We start from the raw sequence: 18711 nt of genomic DNA, 5'->3' as shown, positions 1-18711 counted from the left end.
CGAGGTTTCTAGAGCGACACTTCAAGGTCGCTCGCGGTTTTGTCGAAACACGACGCGAGGAAACGACTCGGGAGCGACCTTTCCCAGCGACACCCTCACGTCGCTCCCGAACCGGTCCAGGTAAGTTTCCTAACTCTAAACCCCGGTTTAATTCAAGTAAACCGACCCTAACCACCCTAGACCGAACCGGACGACCCTAACCCTACCCGCCAATTTGGTGTTAGGAGTTTTCAAGGCTATGGAAGCTAACAATACTTGGACTGTTGAGTCATTGCCTCCAGGGAAGAACGTGGTTGGTTGTAAATGGGTCTATACGATCAAATATAAGGCTGATGGCACGATTGAGCGTTACAAAGCTCGTCTGGTTGCCAAGGGTTTCACGCAACAAGAAGGTATCGACTTCACTGATACTTTCTCTCCAGTTGCAAAGCTTGCGAGTGTCAAGCTTCTCCTGGCTCTTGCTGCGATTCAAGGATGGAGTATGTCTCAAATGGATGTCTCCAATGCGTTTTTGCATAGTGATTTGGATGAGGAAATCTTCATGAGTCTTCCTCAAGGATATGTTCCTGCATCTGGTTCTTTGCCTCCAAATCCTGTCTGTCGACTTCACAAATCACTGTATGGGTTGAGACAGGCATCCCGCCAGTGGTATAATTGTCTCTCTGCAGTTTTTCTATCTGCTGGTTTCATACAATCCCCGGCGGATAATACCCTGTTTGTGAAGCAATCTGGTTCTTCCTTTGTTGCTGCTCTTGTCTATGTAGACGATATCATGATTGTTGGGAATGATGATGGTGTGGTTAATCAACTCAAAGACACGCTTCACCAGCACTTCAAGATCAAAGACCTTGGTGATCTTCGATTCTTTCTTGGTTTGGAAGTAGCTAGAAGTTCTGAAGGAATCTCAATATCTCAGCGGAAGTATGCATTGAGTCTCCTATCTGATACAGGCCTTCTTGCGTGCAAACCAAGTCCCATTCCCATGGATCCGCTAGTGAAGCTGAGCAGTAAATCTGGTACCCCTCTTGATGATCCCTCTCCGTTTCGTGCTCTGATTGGTCGACTTCTTTACTTAACAATCACTCGTCCTGACATCACGTTTGCGGTTCACTGCTTGAGTCAGTTCATGAGTTCTCCGACTGATGTTCATCTTACCGCAGCTCATCGAATACTGAGATATATCAAGAACAATCCTGGTCAGGGATTATTCTACTCAGCTTCTTCGACGGTGTGTCTCAATGCCTTTTCCGATGCAAACTGGGCTACTTGTCCTGACAGTCGTCGATCAGTCACTGGTTACTGTGTCTATCTTGGCACTTCCTTGATTACCTGGAAGTCAAAGAAACAAGACGTGGTTAGTAGAAGCAGTACTGAAGCAGAGTATCGCAGCATGGCACACACGACTTGTGAACTTCTTTGGCTGCAACAGCTTCTTACTAGCATGAAGATACAAGTCACCACCAAAGCGAAGCTCTTCTGTGACAACAAGTCCGCGATGCACATAGCCACCAACCCGGTCTTCCACGAGAGGACAAAACACGTGGAGATAGATTGCCACACGGTTCGTGATCAAGTGAAGCGAGGCTTCATTACTTTGATGCACGTTTCAAGCGCCAATCAACATGCAGACATCTTCACGAAGCCGCTGCACTATGGTCCTTTTCGATCCTTACTTGATCGAATGTCACTCTCAAGTCTCTTTCTTCCTCATGTTTCGGATTCAGAGACTTGACCGGGGCGTATTAGATACAATAGAGTATTGGTTTATTATGGTTAGAGGTTAACCACTCCGGTTTGAGTCTCCTTTAGCTTATCCGGAGTATTTAAACAAACTGTGTAACAAACTATTTTGGTTATCACATTAATTCAAGTTACTTCAATAGAATACACGAAGAAAACGCAGACCCAACACAATACTTCATCTATCGAAAGAGTGTAGAAGGAAAAATCTATTATGAAAATTTGATAAAATAATTCTTATACAACGTTTTTTTAACGTTTTAGACTTTATTTATCACTGTTTCTCCTTGAATATTTATACTTGTTTTAAGGGCAACCTGGTGTTAGGAGTTTTCAAGGCTCCTAAGACAAATGCTGTAGTATAAATGATTGTCGAACCAGTTCTGAGAGATATCAAAGCACCGAGAATGCAAGTAATCACTTAATCTAAGTGCAACCAATGATTTAGATGGGTTTTTAAACTATGACTAATTAAAAGAAATAACTAAATGATACTTTCTTAACTATTGGAAAAGAGAACTCATGGATATAGGGATTAGACCTCGGGTGATCAAGCTTCGAACTAAAGATGGCAAACGATCAATCAATCTATTAACCTTAAGCTTGGACACAATCCTAAACAAACTCTATGTCTAGATGAATGTTCATTTACTTAACACAATTCAAACATCAAATGTCTTTGGTTGAATAATATGAAAGCAATCATAACTAGCAAGTCCAATGGCTATCTTAGCACCTCTAACAACAAATGTCTTTGGCAAAGTATGCTAAAAGCTAAGAAGAGTTGTCTCGGGCATTTCCTCGAACACCTTTCGGGGGGAAATGCCTAAGGTTCAACTACTGAGTGGCCAACTCAGAAGATGCATTATGCTCACTCAACTAGCAAGGAAATATGAATGATCTACACTAAAACATCCTAGTTCTGATCTAATCACCCTCAATCTCCCTAACCCATGAATTCAAAAGGTGATTACTCACTAATCTCCATGATTCTTCTTAAACCCATGTTGGATTTCAGATTAATCATGTAGAGAAACACAAGAAAAATAGATAAGAACACAGAATTCTCAATAATAAACTGATCAATTGATTCAAAGAGATGACTTTCCAAAGGTTTTTGGTGGTTTTTCTAAGAACAAAGATGATCCCCCTCTTGGTGGCTCCTAGAGTATTAAAACATAGGTTTAGAAAATAAAAACGTGCATAATGAAATGACCAAAAGGCCCTTGAGAAATCACAAATTCGAGTAGAAATAAAACGCGCAGCGACCTCAGCCCGTCGCTCCGACAAGTCGCTCCAGGCTTCGGGAGCGACCTCGCTGTGTCGCTGCGAGAGGTCGCTCCGGGCTCGTTCTCGCGTCTCCGGGTGATGAAACCGCGAGCGACCTCAGCCCGTCGCTCCGACAAGTCGCTCCAGGCTTCGGGAGCGACCTTGCTGTGTCGCTGCGAGAGGTCGCTCCGGGCTCGTTCTCGCGTCTCCGGGTGATGAAACCGCGAGCGACTTCTCCCTGTCGCTCCCATAACGTCGCTCCCAGCTGGAGCGACCTCGCTGTGTCGCTCCGAGAGGTCGCTCCGGGCTCGTTCTCGCGTCTCCGAGTGATGAAACCGCGAGCGACTTCTCCCTGTCGCTCTGGTTAGGTCGCTCCAGTAGGGTGATCAGAGCGACTCGGTGGTGTCGCTCCGGACTGGTCGCTCCCATGCCTTGCTCGCCCAATGACCACTCTAAACACTCCTTTTTGAGCTCCAAATGCCTCCAAGTGTCTCCAAGAACTCCATGTGGTACTCCAATACCTGATAAGGACTCATGTATGCAAAATGCAACCTAAACATGGCTAAATCCTAATCTATATGATCAAAATGCACATGGATGAATGGATAAAACAATAGAAATATGCAAGATATCACAACCACAACGGTAGCACCATGTGAGTCCTTAGCATGCTAACCTAGGGAAATTGTATTAGAATAATAGTATTTAAGTTAAATAACCTAAGGATCAATCCGTAAATAAGGATTTAGCAGAGTTGATCCTTAGCAACGTGGCATGATTTGATTCGTTTGGTCGGCTTTTGCGTTTGGTATTGGAAAAAAAATCATTTTCGACGGAAGACGAAAAAAAAAGGAGAGCTCTCGAGGATAGGCGATTCGATATGTCGGAACACGAAGGTAAATCGACGCCTTCTCATGGGGATTTTTGGATTTAGATTAGGTTCGATGTTGTATTTCTCTCAATTTAGGGTTGGGTTCTCGATTTTCAATTGATTTGGAGATTTTTTCGTATGAAATTAGGGTTTCAAACGATTTGGGTTTTCAATTGATTTGGGGATCTTTTCGTCTGTAGTTAGGGTTTATACACGATTTTGATTTGAAACGATTTGGGGAGGTTCTCGTTTGTTTTACCGTCGATTATTTACAACCGAGATTTGAAACGATTTGGAGAGCTTCTCGTTTGTTCTTAATCTTTGGTCAAAACCCATATTGGTTACATTTGATTTACGGTTTCAAAACCCATTTTGGTTTCATTCGATTTGTAATAGTTGCTTTCATTGCTCTTAATGCTATGTGATAATCTGTTGTCTTAGTTCGTCTCGCTCGTTGCTCTAATTCCTTGCATTTCGTTGCTATAAAACGATTTGTGTATAAAACGATACTTGTTTCACTCGATTTGGGGTTCTTCTCGTTTCTTCTTACGGTTTCAAATCCCATTTTGGTTCCATCCCATTTTCGGAATCTTAACGGTTTCAAAACCTTTTAGGTTTATATGTGTTCGCTTTCATTCGGTTGCTTCTGATATTGTTTACATTCGTTTCTTGTTTGCAGATGGCGAACCCGCATGAACCTCATTTCTTCAAGCCTCTGCTTCCTGGTTTCCACAGTGGCGTCGTAGACACACTCTCTCTATTTCTCCTCTGTATATGTTCCTATTTTGGAGTTTTGCTTAACTTTGCCTTTTCTGACTTGCAGACAATACCACTTGGCTTCTTCTCAAAGCACATAAAAGGAAAGATGAACCAGAAAATATGGAAACTAAGATCGGACACTTCAGATAAAACTTGGGAAGTGATACAAGAAGGCAGGAGACTCACCGGAGGTTGGAAAGATTTTACCACAGCACATGACCTTCGAATCGGTGACATTGTCATCTTCAAACACGAAGGAGACATGGTGTTTCATGTCACTCCTTTTGGTCCTAGCTGTTGTGAGATTCAGTATACACATCCTCACATCATCAAGGAAGAAGCCGACGCGGATGATGCTGCGGATGATGCTGATGACAATGAGCATCACCACAAGATTAGTAAGTTTCAATCAAAGTTCACCGTAATTGGGAGGAAAACTTGTGGGATGTTTTTGACGTGGAAAATTGTTTCTTATATTTCAGGAGGAACATGGGCAATGTCTTCTTTCTCATTCGACTACTGTTTTTTAGCTGAGGTCACTGCTTCAAATCTAAAAGAAGACAAACTTGTGAGTCAATTTTCATACGTATAAACCATATTTAGTTAGTCAAATATATGGTTTGATTTGTTCTGTGTCTTAACGTTCTGTGTTTGCAGCATCTTCCTGTGGGAGCTACGAGTTCTACTGCTTTGAACAAACAATGCCAAGAGATGATACTAGTGAACAAAGAGGGAAATTCATGGACTGTGAGTTTACAATTTAGCGAATCAGGCGGCATGTATTACATCGGAAGAGGCTGGAGAAAGTTCTGTCTTGATAACAGATGCGACATAGGAGACTTATTTGTGTTCAATCTGATTGGAGATGGGAAAACTACTCCATTGATGTGTGTATGTTCGGAAAGCAAAGAGTGTTCTGAACTACTGAGCAAACACTTGAGCAGAAAGAAGAAAGAGTGTTGAGTCTTCTCCATTGACTTGCTTGAGACTTATGTCTTTGTTGATGTGAAATATTTCTCACGTCTTTGTTCACTCAAACTTATGTCTTTGTAATCTACTCAAACGAATTCTCCAAATTATGTCTTTGTATTGATATTGCTCTAAGCTTCTGTTAACATCTTCTACTCTAGCCTTTAACTAATTTGAAGTAGCCTTTGTGTTCATAGTTCTAAATCGTTGATTTCATTAATAGTTGTAGTTCTAAACTTGTAGAGTTCTAAATCGTTGATTTTATTGATAGTTGTAGTTTTAAACTTGTTGAGTTCTAAATCGTTGATTTCATTGATAGTTGTAATTCTAAACTCGTCGAGTTTTAAATCGTTGATTTCATTGATAGTTGTAGTTCTAAACTCGTATCTTCTTTTTATACTTGTCGAAAGTTTTATACTTGTTCTAAACTAAGAGTTTTATACTTGTTCTAAAAATAAGTATACAAACTAATTTGCTAATTATTGTATCTTTATGTTTAATTTTTTTTTCCTAAGGACTCGTAATTGGAGTCCACCATTGGACGGACTTTTATGCTAAGAGTCCTTAACTATTCAAAAAAAAAAGTATAATACTTTAATAATGGCTAAGGACTCCCCCATGAGATCCACCAATGTGGATGCTCTAAGTTCGTAAAGAATGGCACCACATTAAGTTAATCGAAGGGTCCTGTTTGGACTACTAGAAAAAGGAAACACTATTTTAGTTTACCAATCGAAGGGAGTGATTGGTAAGTGCTATGAGTGCTTTCCACATCTCATTTTTTTTCTACATCCACTTTACTTTACCAATCATGTTTTAAGAAAAAATTTAAAGTTACAGCCATAAAAACTAAAATAGAAAACAAAATAGCTTTGGAAATCAATTTTTCTAGAGCTTTATATTTAGTGCTCTAAAAATAATTAATCTATAGGTACAACAAGAAAATCTACAGCTATTATTCTAAAACCAAAAAATAAAAGCCACAACACTTACCAATTATCCCCTAACTAAGCATATATGTTTTAGGTGCTTTGATTTTGGGATGTTATACACTTATGTATTCCCAAAACAACGGAAAGAACAATTAGGGTTAGGTTTTAGCATTTAGTATTTATTATTCAGAACTATAGAGTTTTTTTTTTTGTCAAAAGAACTTTAGAGTTTAAAGTTCAGATTTAAACATATATATATATATATATATTTTTTTTCTAAAAATATTTATTTATACTAAATATATCATTTTAATGATTTAATTACTTTTATTGTTTAGTGATGACTTTTTTAATCTTGTACGCTATTTTGTGATAATAATGATGTTAAGAATTTTATTCAATACAAAATTTCGAGCATTCAATATTTCTGATCCAAACATTAACATTCAGTGAATAATTTGATCCTTTTTTTTTTTGTAGATTAGATAATTTGTTTTACTTTTCCTATAAAATAAAATCTTAAAAGATAAGATTATCTTTATTTTAGAATTTTATAAAAAATATTATAAATCGAGAGATTTAAATTGGTAAAAGTTTTTTTTTGTTAAAGAAAAAAAAAAATTGGTAAAAGTGTGTCCATGTATACTTTGGTTTTATTTTACCAAAAAGAGTATTTTGATTTTTAGGTCTCAATTTTATGTTTTCTTGTGCATTAATCTCAGTTGTTATGGGAATTCATGGCAATTATATGGGTGTTGCAGTAGGAAAGTCCTAAACCCAAAACTAATGGGATCTATAATCCAACGAGATGAGATGTTCGATGAAAATTAGATATCCTAATAAATGAATTGGTATGGCCCCTAATAAATGTACATTTGCCTGGTTCAAGATTAATGATGGTTAGAATTTTATACAAATATAAAATTTCGATTCTGATCCAAACATTAGCATGCAATGTAGTTTTACTATTTTATTTTAAAATTTTGTAGATTAGTAAACATTTTTATTTATTTTTCACTTCTGGCCAAACTAGAAAAGATAAGATATATTATTATTTATCTTTTGCAAATTGTATATTTTAATAATATTTTGGCAATATAAATAGACCGACGGACTATGAAGTTCACCACCACCACTTCCCTCTCTAGCTCTAATACCTAATATATTGGAGATGGCATGCAAGTTTAGTTTTGTGAGTGTCATGGGAGTACTATTGGTGTTAACCATATTCCATGATCCGATCATCGTCGACGCCGGCCAAGGTGTTCCGGAGGTAGCATTGTTCACTTTTGGAGACTCTTACTACGACGCTGGAAACAAAGCTTTTCTAGGCAAAAACAAAAACCCTCCACAAAACCTGTGGCCTTACGGCAAGTCCCGTGACGACCCCAACGGCAAGTTTTCGGACGGCTATATTGTCCCCGACTTTATCGGTACGTTCTTTATTAATAATTTAATACTCTTAAGATAATTTGTTTTAATATCTGCGTATATAACGATATAAACGTTGACAAAAAACGATAAAACATGCTAAATTTGTTTAATTTGTTTTAATCATGATGATTATATAGCTGAATTCATGTCCATTCCAAACGGAATCCCGCCGGCGCTTAAACCTGGTGCTAATCTTTCACGTGGAGCTAGCTTTGCCGTCGCCGACGCTTCTATTCTTGGGGCTCCGGTGGAATCTGTAAGTTAGCTTTCACTAAAACTCGCAAATTTGGATTTATTTATATATGAGAGATATATAATATACCTTTTAAGGTTTTATCTTTTTTTTTATATAACATCTGAAGTATGCAGCTTTAATTTTTAATAATGTCGAAAATATTATGTTGTATTTGTTAAGGGCTAGTTGAAAAGAAAAGTTGCATTCGATTTATATATTGTTATGTATATCCAGATGACACTGAATCAACAAGTGAACAAGTTCAGAAGTATGATATCAACATGGTCCGAAGACTACATCGAGAAATCATTGTTCATGATATACATCGGTACGGAAGATTATTTGAACTTCACCAAGTTTAATCCCACTGCTTCTGCTTCTGCTCAGCAAGCTTTTGTCACTTCCGTCACTAACAAACTAAAAACCGACATCGGCGTAAGTTGTCGATACAAACAAATTATATGCGGTTTGCTATATATACTTTATGTTCATTTGGCTCACTATATAGTATACGTTAATTCATTTTACAGTTGTTATACTCCTTGGGAGCTAGTAAATTCGCAGTTCCAATGCTAGCACCATTGGGTTGCTTACCGATCGTGAGACAAGAATACAAAACCGGCAACGACTGTTACGAGCCACTCAACGATTTGGCCAAACAACACAACGAGAAGATCGGTCCGATATTGAACGAGTATGCTAAAAAACCCAACGGCGGTTTTCAGTTCACTGTCTTAGATTTCTACAATGCTGTTATCCGTCGGACAACAAGGAGTTATAACTATCGTAAGTCAACACCACTAACAGTAATCGTTGCATACATTTTTAGTACATTTGAGAAAATTTCAGGTATTTTGTTATTATTAAAAGAAAAGATAAGAGATACCAAACTATACGTAAACCGTACGTGAAGATATAATGAAGTTCAATGATTCTCTATAGGGTTTTATGTGGCCAACTCATCGTGCTGCGGGGTAGGGACTCACAACGCGTATGGTTGTGGAATGGCTAACGTGCACTCGAAGCTATGTGAGTACCAAAGATCTTACTTCTTCTTTGACGGACGTCACAACACTGAGAAAGCTCAGGAGGAAATAGCTCATCTTCTCTATGGAGCCAATACTAACGTGATCCACCCGATGACCGTACGTGAGCTAATCGTTTTTCCGGCTAAGGAGAACATGCGTGAGTTGTGGGAACCCAACACGTCTATTCGTCGTCGACGATCATCTCGTGATTACCTCGATTTATCAGCTTATTATTAGCTGGATGACATTGAGCTGAACCAATCAATCTTGTGTGTGCGCCTACAACTATTGTATCCTGTATCGCGTAGTAGTTATGTTTGTGCTATCGAATAAATTGCGTGGTATGTATTATGTTTCGTAATCTATGGAAATTATAATGGAAGAGTATTGAATCCCTATGTATTAAAAGAGAAGCATTGTCATTTAATTTTTTTCCAACTATATTGGACGTGGCAGTCTCACATCGATTTCAATTCGAGTATGATGTTGTGTTTGGTCTCACAATCATTTAACAATTAATGCGTTTACATACTAGTTTTTTTAATTTTACCGTATACAATTTAACTAGTATTGATGAAATCTTAATTGATCTGGTCAAGTTGTAATGATCATCATAAGTTAGTTAATACATGAAGAAATTTAATAAAATGGAAAATTTAGATATCAATAATTAACACATTCATCTTTATTCTTTTTCTTTTGAATAGTCAGTTTATTAAATTCAAAACATGTTATTGCTTATTTGTAAGGTTTCACTAGTTGTGGAGTTTTAATTATTTCAAATCAATTGAAAAACATTTTAAGAAAAAAAATGAAATCGTTAAAAATACTTTTATCATTGGGTTTTAACAAAACAAAAGAATATGTAAGCAAATGAAAATACTCATGTAAGAAAAGTCGTAACTTATTGAAAGTCAATCCATCAATCGTCCCATTAAATTTTGGTGTTCCAGATGATATCATAACTTGTTTTTAGGATTCGTTAAACCCAACTCGTAACATTTTGGGGGTTGCCATTATTATTCGTTAGTTTTCACCCTCATCTTGCAATTCTAGAAAGTAAAAACATCTAGCAATGATTGATGACTGATACTGTATTCCTTATCATAACCTTTTGGTGTGTTTTTTTTTCATGCATGCATGAGGCTATTTTCAACAAGTTAGTACTCAAAACCGTTTTTATTAAGAATGGGAAGCAACATCTAGCTATAGATTTCTCAAAAAAAAAAAGAACATCTAGCTATAGATGAGATCAGTATATATCCAGTATGATTAAAGCTCTATTGGCCAATAGAGTGTCATTGAAAGAAAACAAAGTCTATCGCTGAATACTGAAAATTTTACCATAAAACTAAAGAATGGTCACAAGAATATGAGATGAAGAATCCACCAACCATTATTGACGCTTTAATTTAAAATTTCGAAGGTGATGTCGGGTCACTAGAGCTAGGAGTAGCCAGTTGCAACTTAATAGTATAAAAGTTTCATTAACAAAAGAAAAACTTATTACAAGGCTTAAATATTACTTCAGCGATTAACATTAGACGTGGTGGGATATGATTTGGAGGAGCATGTCGGTAGAGGGGGTAAAGCAGCGAAGCATGTCTGTCAAATACGGGTACGGGCTTTATCCTCACAGGCTTAGTGAGTACTTGTCGGTATATCCTCAATATTAATTATACACTAAGTTAAGATCAGCGCCTTGCGCGTAATGAACATTATATATATAAATTATTTTATATATTATATGTTTATAACATATTATGAAATAATAAATATATATTGAATAAATAAAAATTCATTATTTACTACTTATATAATTAAATTGGTGCGAACATATAAATAAATTTAATAAATCGAAAAAATATTTTTTCTATTTGATATGAAATATAATTAAATTTAAATGATATTAACATATATCATATATGTTAATATTAATATTTATTATATGATGTTTTTTGCTCATATTTTTTTTTTATCATTTGTATCTCTTATAGCAAAAAGTCTAAATTAGTGATAACAAAATTTTCACTGTGGGAATAATGGTTTAAGTAATTTATAATATTTAAAAAAATTAAATTGTCAATATTTTTTCAAATTTTTTATCAAAAAAATATTCAAAGTAAATTTCAAAATTATGATATTTATGTATTTCTATATGGCATATAGTTTAATTTAAAATGATACATATATTTATATATCTTTTATTTTTGATACTTATTAAATGAGACTTTTAACTTATATTATTTTTCAATTATTTGTATCATGTATAACAAAAGTTTTAAATCATAGATCACAAAATTTGAATGTGAAACTTTTAACAGTTTTAGTAATTTATACTCATTTTTAAAAATTCAAAATATAATATATAAATATTTTTTTTAATTTTTATTATATGGTTACTATGATTGTTTAATTTATTTTAATAGCTTAAAATTAAACAAATATAATTATAATACACACTTACTTTTATCAAATCTGTATTATTCAAAATCATTAATTGTCATATATACTTTAACCACATTAGGCAATTTCGTAATCTTATTTAAGAAAATAATGAATCATATTAATAATATATTTATTGTGGTTTAATAAAAAGCTTATTATATATTTAAATAGACCAACTTACTTCTCTAAAGATTCTAAGTAGGGCTGTTCAATATGGTAAAACCGAACCGTACCGAACTGAACCGAATCGAAATAGACAATATGGTTTGGTTTTGGTATATACCATATAAACCGAATGGATATAATTTTCTAAAAACCGTAGGATTTGGATATGGTTTGGTATATAACCGATTAAACCGAATAAACCGAACAAAACCGATTAAAAGTAGAAACATGTAAATATGTATCTATTTTATAACAATACATGAAAATCTATCTGTTACATAATTTAAATTTGTGTTAATAATTATTACCATGATTTTATAGTAATAAAAAATCTTAATTTGTAAAACACTTGAACTATAACTAAATAACAATACATCGCAATTCAGACATCTTATTTTCTAAGTCTTTTTTGATCTTTTTGATTTATTTTAGTCTTCACTAAATTAATATGAAGATTATAAATTTGATGGACAATAATTAATGGAAAATTTTCAATTGAAAAAACATGACTTTAATGAACACTAATTATGGAAGAGTGAAAAAACTTTTCTTTTGTTTCATATTTTTATTTTCAAAATTTCAAGCTTTGATTTTAGTTATAGATTTGATTATTTTATTTGATGGTAGAAGCATTTTTATTTTTTTTTTCATTTATTTGAACATGTAATAGGTTTTTAATAAATGAGTGTGTTGACAATATGATTCTAAAATTCATATAATATGATCTCAAACAAAATAATTATGTTTTTTGGTATAAAACCGAATAAACCGAAAACCGACGGTATATAAACCGAACCGAACCGAAGTAAATATGGATTTAGAATGGTAGTTATATTTTACTAACCGAAATACCGAAAACCAAAAAAAACCGAACCGAAACCGAACCGATATCCGGATTGAACACCCCTAATTCTAAGAATCATTCTAGTGATGACACGTGGCTACAAAAAAATGTTGCAATGCTTCTCAAATAATATATAGGGGATGTGTTCACACTAAATTTTTTAAATCAGCTCATTTTTAATTCTTGCATTTTTAACATTTGAATTAGTGAACTGAAGTTCTCTCCATACAACTACTGAATAATATCATTTTGAAAGAAACTTCACAAATACATATAAATATATATTTAATATATTATACAACATACGATACAACAATATTATATACACACAAATTGTTTATGTATTTTGCTTTGATACTACTTGTAAGATATGTAATATGTATGTGGTTATGTAATTTGTTTTAATTTGTGTTAAATTTGTTAATTGTATTCTTATTTTGTGTGAGATTTATTTAATTTATTTTTCTATTGTGTGAACTTTCTTTAATGTAATGTAATATTTATCTTATTTTATTTTAGTGTATTTAAATTATAATAAGTTAAGTTTAATATATGTATTTTTGAAAAGATATATCTATAAAAACCCCAAAAGAATAGTTTTATAAATTTAAAGATGGGTTGGAATGATAAAACCTCAAAATTTAAGAATTTGAGATTGGGTTGGAGATTGCTCTTGTATTAACAATACGTAAACATAGATTTACGGAAAATATATGGATGTATATAGAATTGAAAGCCAAAGAAACTTACTAAAACCCAATCAATCGCCATATATATATACTATAATTTTATTCATAGATTGTAACACTAGCTACTCATAATGACGAGGCTGTTGTAATGAATCATATTAATAAGACTCATATGTTCCTAAAAGTAGTATGCTTTACAGAATTTTGATATTTCAATATATAAGATGTTTTCATTTTTCTATGTAACTTTTATTTTATTAAAAGCTGTGTACCCAATCATATTTTAATAGTTCATTTTGTAATTGGTTGAATACCATTATTTATAATTTTAATTATATTTTCTAGACAAAAATTAACTTTTTTAGTATATGTGTTTCTACCTAAACATCTTATATTTAGGAACATAGGAAATATGATTTATTAATTTTGAAAAGGTTTGCATAAATGGTCACAACACAGAGCATGATTATTGGGAAGTTCTTAGAGTGGGGGTTTTTAGCGGAATATAAGAATCTATCTCTTAACTTTTAACTAAAAAAACTAAGAACCGGCTCTTAGACCATGATTAACCCCAGTCTCTTAATTAGGGTTCTTATATTCAGCTAAGAGACTGTTCTTAATTTTTTTTAGATTTTAACTAAGAAAAACTAAGAATCGTCTCTTAAATAAAAGATACAAGAGCCGTCTCTTAACCGAAAAGTGTAAATAACAAAAAAACAACAAAAAAATGTCAAATCATGAGTTAAGAATCCTGGCTAAGAGACCGGGTTAATCATGCTCTTAAATATCATATTTACGAGTCGGTTCTTAGTTTTTTTAATTAAAAGTTAAGAGACATAGTCTTATATTCCGTTAAGAACTCCACCCTAAAGACTTTTCAATAATTATGCTCTTACGTGTTTTCTGCTTACAAGTACCTACTCTGCATATATGCATTACGACGCAATAAAAGACCATTTTAATTATTGGAAACCATTTATTAGTATGCATCAAAGTATGCATGCATGTGTATCTATCTAGGCATGATCCAAACTATTTGGCTTTTTAAATAAATGAAAAAAAAATAGGTCCATTAACAAATTACATTTTCGGAAAAAACAAAGAAAGGAAAAAACACTTTCGGAAGATAAAAATATGTACAAGTTGTAAATTATGTGCTGAACTTGACACATTAGGGAAGCAAACCCGACTAGATAATCTCCTATGATGCAGAGCTGGCTTGTCTGATTCCCTTACTTGGTCGCTTCTTCTCTTTCGTATTCTACGTTTCCTAATCTCCTTTACTAAACACCAATGAACTTTCTTTAATTGAGTTTTTTTTTTTTTTTTTACTGCTCAATCAAGCTCTTTATGTGATTCAAATATGGCCTTTGTAACTTGTTATTTTTTTGTTATGATGTTTTGTTTCTGCACTATGTCGAGGATCCCTCCGGTTATTATTGTCAGAATAAATAAAAAGGTAATCCAAGTCCCACATCGGATATTAGATAGAATAAAGTCTAATATATATAGCTGGTTTAATCCTACTTAGTATGAGGTCTTTTGGGAGTAACGACCCAAGAACAAATCCGTGAAGGCTTAGGCCCAAAGCGGACAATATCATACTAAGCGAGGGGTTGGACATCTAGTGACGGACGTCTAACTCTAGTTGAGCGTCTGGCCTCCAGCAAGGACATCCGGTCTGGCTCTAGTAGAGCATCTGGCCTAGGAGTGCGTCTGGTCCGTCACAACAGATTGGTATCAGAGCCAAGGTTCAATGATCTTTGGTTTGAAGGGAGGATTGTTAGAATAAATAAAAAGGTAATCCAAGTCCCACATCAGACATTAGACAGAATAAAGTCTAACTAGGTGATTTTCCCGTGCTCATGCACGGATATAAATATTTCTAAAGTAAATATATTATAATAATTGATTGCTACTTATATTTAATATTAAATTAATTTATAATTTATGTGTGTCATTTATATTAATAATACTATATTATTTTAATTTTTATATATGTTATATCTAATAGATTTTGTTATTTTTTAGTCGATTTAGTTATCATTTGGGTAAATTAGATTGCATATATGAATTCAACTGTAATATTTTTTATTATATATATTAAAATTTTAATTAATTTCTTATTTACATTTAGGTGGTTGTTATCTTAGATATGTAAATATATTTTATGAAGATTATGTATAACTTAAGATATATTATGCTTAGAATGAAATAAAAAAATAAACTAAAGTGTATGATTCCAAATTACATAAATTAATATAACGAAACGATAATATTCTGAAGTCTCATTTATATATATAAATTTTACAAAAGAACTAAATTGTAACAGTTGGTTAATATTTTATTTTCCTTTTTAATATTTTTGAGTTGTCCTATGATTTATATTTATAAAATAAATTACTATTCTTATAAAATTATATAATCTTATCGCAGTTAAATCTATGATTTTAGATAAAAGTTGGATTAGTCGAATCATTCATGTTGTGAGTATATTGAGTTACATATATTCTTTCAAATTAAAAATGAAGTATAATTATTTTTTTATTATAATTAAGTCAAATGTGCATGTATTTTCATAACATTTATCAAATTATATGTTGATGTTTTTTTAAAAAATATTAGAAAATAAAGGATGATCAATGTGAAGTTACATGCGTAAGAAGCTTATGTACACATATCAATATTTACAATAATTAAAATATTTTAAAAATTCTAAATAACTTTATACCTTTGATTTATTGAATGGAAACTAAAATTTATTTAAATAATCTTAAAAATGAGAATTCGTATTTGCTTTGGTATTTTGATTATGGTTCTATTAAGTTTCACAAATAAAAAAACATAAAATTAAAAAACATATTTAATATTAAGAAAAAATAAATTTAATAATGATAAAATATAATATATCCACCTCATTAAACTATTTTGTAACTATTTGATCAAACGATGTTTATTTTAGAATTTGTTTTTTAGTTTTTTTTTAATATCTCTTAAAAATAAGCAGTAAAAAATTGTGATTGTATTTAAAACTAATATTATATAAGTAAAATATAATTTATCAATATTTTTTTGCTGTAATTGAAAGATATTATAGTCAACTAAATTTATGAAACTCTTAAAAATAAGCAGTAAAAAAATTGTGATTGTATTTAAAATAATATTATATAGGTAAAATATAATTTATCGATATTTTTTCCTGTAATTGAAAGATATTATAGTCAACTAAATTTATGAAAATTAAATAAAACATTTCAATATTACTAATTATAAAATATTTTTAGATAGTTAAACATATATTAGTTTATGTTACTTAATTATTTTATGTAATCATCTAAGAAAATATATAGGTATATAAAAATATTTTTATTAATTTGAAATTTTTTGTATTGTTTAAATTATGTTTTAGAAGAAATAATATTTATGTTTCTAATATCAAGATTATATGTGTAAATTGTTTTTAATGAAATCATGTCATATAGAAATTTATAATTTTCATCTAAGAAAATATAGATATAAAGAAAGTATTTTATTAGTTCAAAATAATATTTTATGTTATTTAAAAATATTTTTTAAATGTAATATTACTATTTTGTGAACTTTCCTTTTTTCATGAAATCATATTATATGTACATATATTTTCGTTTTTCAATTCTTTTTTTTTAACTTTATAAAAAAATTTCCTTTTTATTATATGTGTATATTTTTCGAAATTTTTTAAAAAGGAAACTAAATAAGATATTAAATAATAGTATTTTAAGTGTAACTTAATTCATTAAGGGTATCAGTGTAATCAACCATCGTGAGAGTTAACGTGAGAGCGACACATAGGAAAGTGACTTCTCAAATAATATTATAGAGATATAGATAGCTGGTTCAATCCCACTTAGTATGAGGCCTTTTGGGAGTAACGACCCAAGAATAAATCCGTGAAGGCTTAAGCCCAAAGCGGACAATATCATACTAAGCAAGAGGTTGGACATCTAGTGACGGACGTCTGGCTCTAGTTGAGCGTCTGACCTCCAACAAGGACATCCGGTCTGGCTCTAGTAGAGCATCTGGCCCAGAAGTGTGTCTGGTCCGTCACAACAATTATTTTGTTACCGTTGAGCATAGTTCGGATGTAATTGCTTAGACCTTTTCATTTTAATATAATCGTTTAGTTGACAAAAGAAAAGATGGACTTTATAACTATAGTTGAGAGGCTTGTAAAACATTTTAAGTCTTTATTTTAATTTAGGTAAGTAGTTTTAAAAAACAGAAAAAGAAAATATATCTCTAGAAAACGAACAATAATAGATATGTGATCTAGATAAAATTAAAGCAACATGCCCCTAATTAACTAAGTAGCTTTGTTTTGTAAATTGAGCGGTGGACTTGCTTTGTTCCGTTAATTTTATCCCCTAATCCTGATATGTTGCTTAGAGAACGAAAAATATTTTCTCTAATTTTTAACGGATACTGATTTTTATTATTTGCTTTGCTCCGTTAATTTATGGATATTCGGATTTTTTGGATCGAACCGAAGTAAATAACTGATCAAATCAAATTTAACGGAAAAATACCTAACCCTATTCACGAGTACTAGAAACATGACAAAAATACTTATTCTACCAAAATTTTAACTAGAAACACGATAAAACTAACATCTATGTTTAAAACACTACTGTACAAGTAGGACCAGAGATATAGGAAGACATAGATGATATATTAAACATTTTAACAAATTTTATTTTTACAAATTTTGAGGACTAAATTATTATTTTTTTGAAATTCTATGTCAATGTAATATTTTTCAAAACTTTTGGGTATTTAAAGCTAATGTTTTATTTTGTTTTGTCCAGGACCAACCTAGTCTACAAATATATTCTGTCGTAAAACCTATTAGAACATCCTACGACAGTACATTGACGCTGAAAAATATCAAGAAAACATAGTTTTACTCATTAATCGCATACGCCAGTAGATAGTTAACCTCTTGTTGTTGCATCAAGAGTCAATAGACTTTATGAATCAAATATTCTATTGATCGAAACAATATTGAACCTCAGTATGACACCATATATACCGTATATGCAAATTTGTTACAAACTTACATATACAACAAAACTATCTTTTTTTTTTTTGGTCAACGAAATTGCATTAAAACTAAGAACAGAGTTTAGCCCGTGGGCCGGCCCATTACATGGTTTGGGTTTCTGAGAATGTATTTGGCTAAGGCATCAGCCTGCCCATTCTCAACCCGTGAAAAATAAGAAAACAATAGATTGACAAACAGAGAAGAAGAAGCTTCATATCCTTTACGATACCGTAGATCTCCTTTTCGAA

The 18711-nt window shown here is 32.3% G+C and overlaps 2 protein-coding genes across 2 annotated transcripts; both read left to right on the top strand.

Moving 5' to 3' along the window:
- Nucleotides 1–3596: 3596 nt before the first annotated feature.
- On the top strand, nucleotides 3597–6973 carry LOC106373779 (B3 domain-containing protein REM7-like). The gene has a single exon (XM_048779862.1). It carries the CDS (start codon nucleotides 4560–4562, stop codon nucleotides 5229–5231), a length of 672 nt encoding a protein of 223 aa, XP_048635819.1. The 5' UTR covers nucleotides 3597–4559; the 3' UTR covers nucleotides 5232–6973.
- A 738-nt stretch (nucleotides 6974–7711) lies between these two features.
- LOC106407453 (GDSL esterase/lipase ESM1-like) lies at nucleotides 7712–9474 on the top strand. Its single transcript, NM_001315667.1, is given in 5 exon segments — nucleotides 7712–7973; nucleotides 8112–8230; nucleotides 8444–8644; nucleotides 8740–8995; nucleotides 9152–9474. Coding segments are annotated over 5 exon segments (1161 nt in total).
- Nucleotides 9475–18711: the final 9237 nt, after the last annotated feature.

Source organism: Brassica napus, chromosome A5 (genome assembly GCF_020379485.1).
Source record: "Brassica napus cultivar Da-Ae chromosome A5, Da-Ae, whole genome shotgun sequence".
NCBI lineage: Eukaryota > Viridiplantae > Streptophyta > Magnoliopsida > Brassicales > Brassicaceae > Brassica > Brassica napus.
Note: the sequence above shows the minus strand (reverse complement) of the source record. Positions and strands in the feature narration are given on the sequence as shown.

Bases quoted from the DNA above. Each gene is read 5' to 3' on its own strand.
- LOC106373779 (XM_048779862.1), top strand. From the start codon at position 4,560: ATGGCGAACCCGCATGAACCTCATTTCTTCAAGCCTCTGCTTCCTGGT.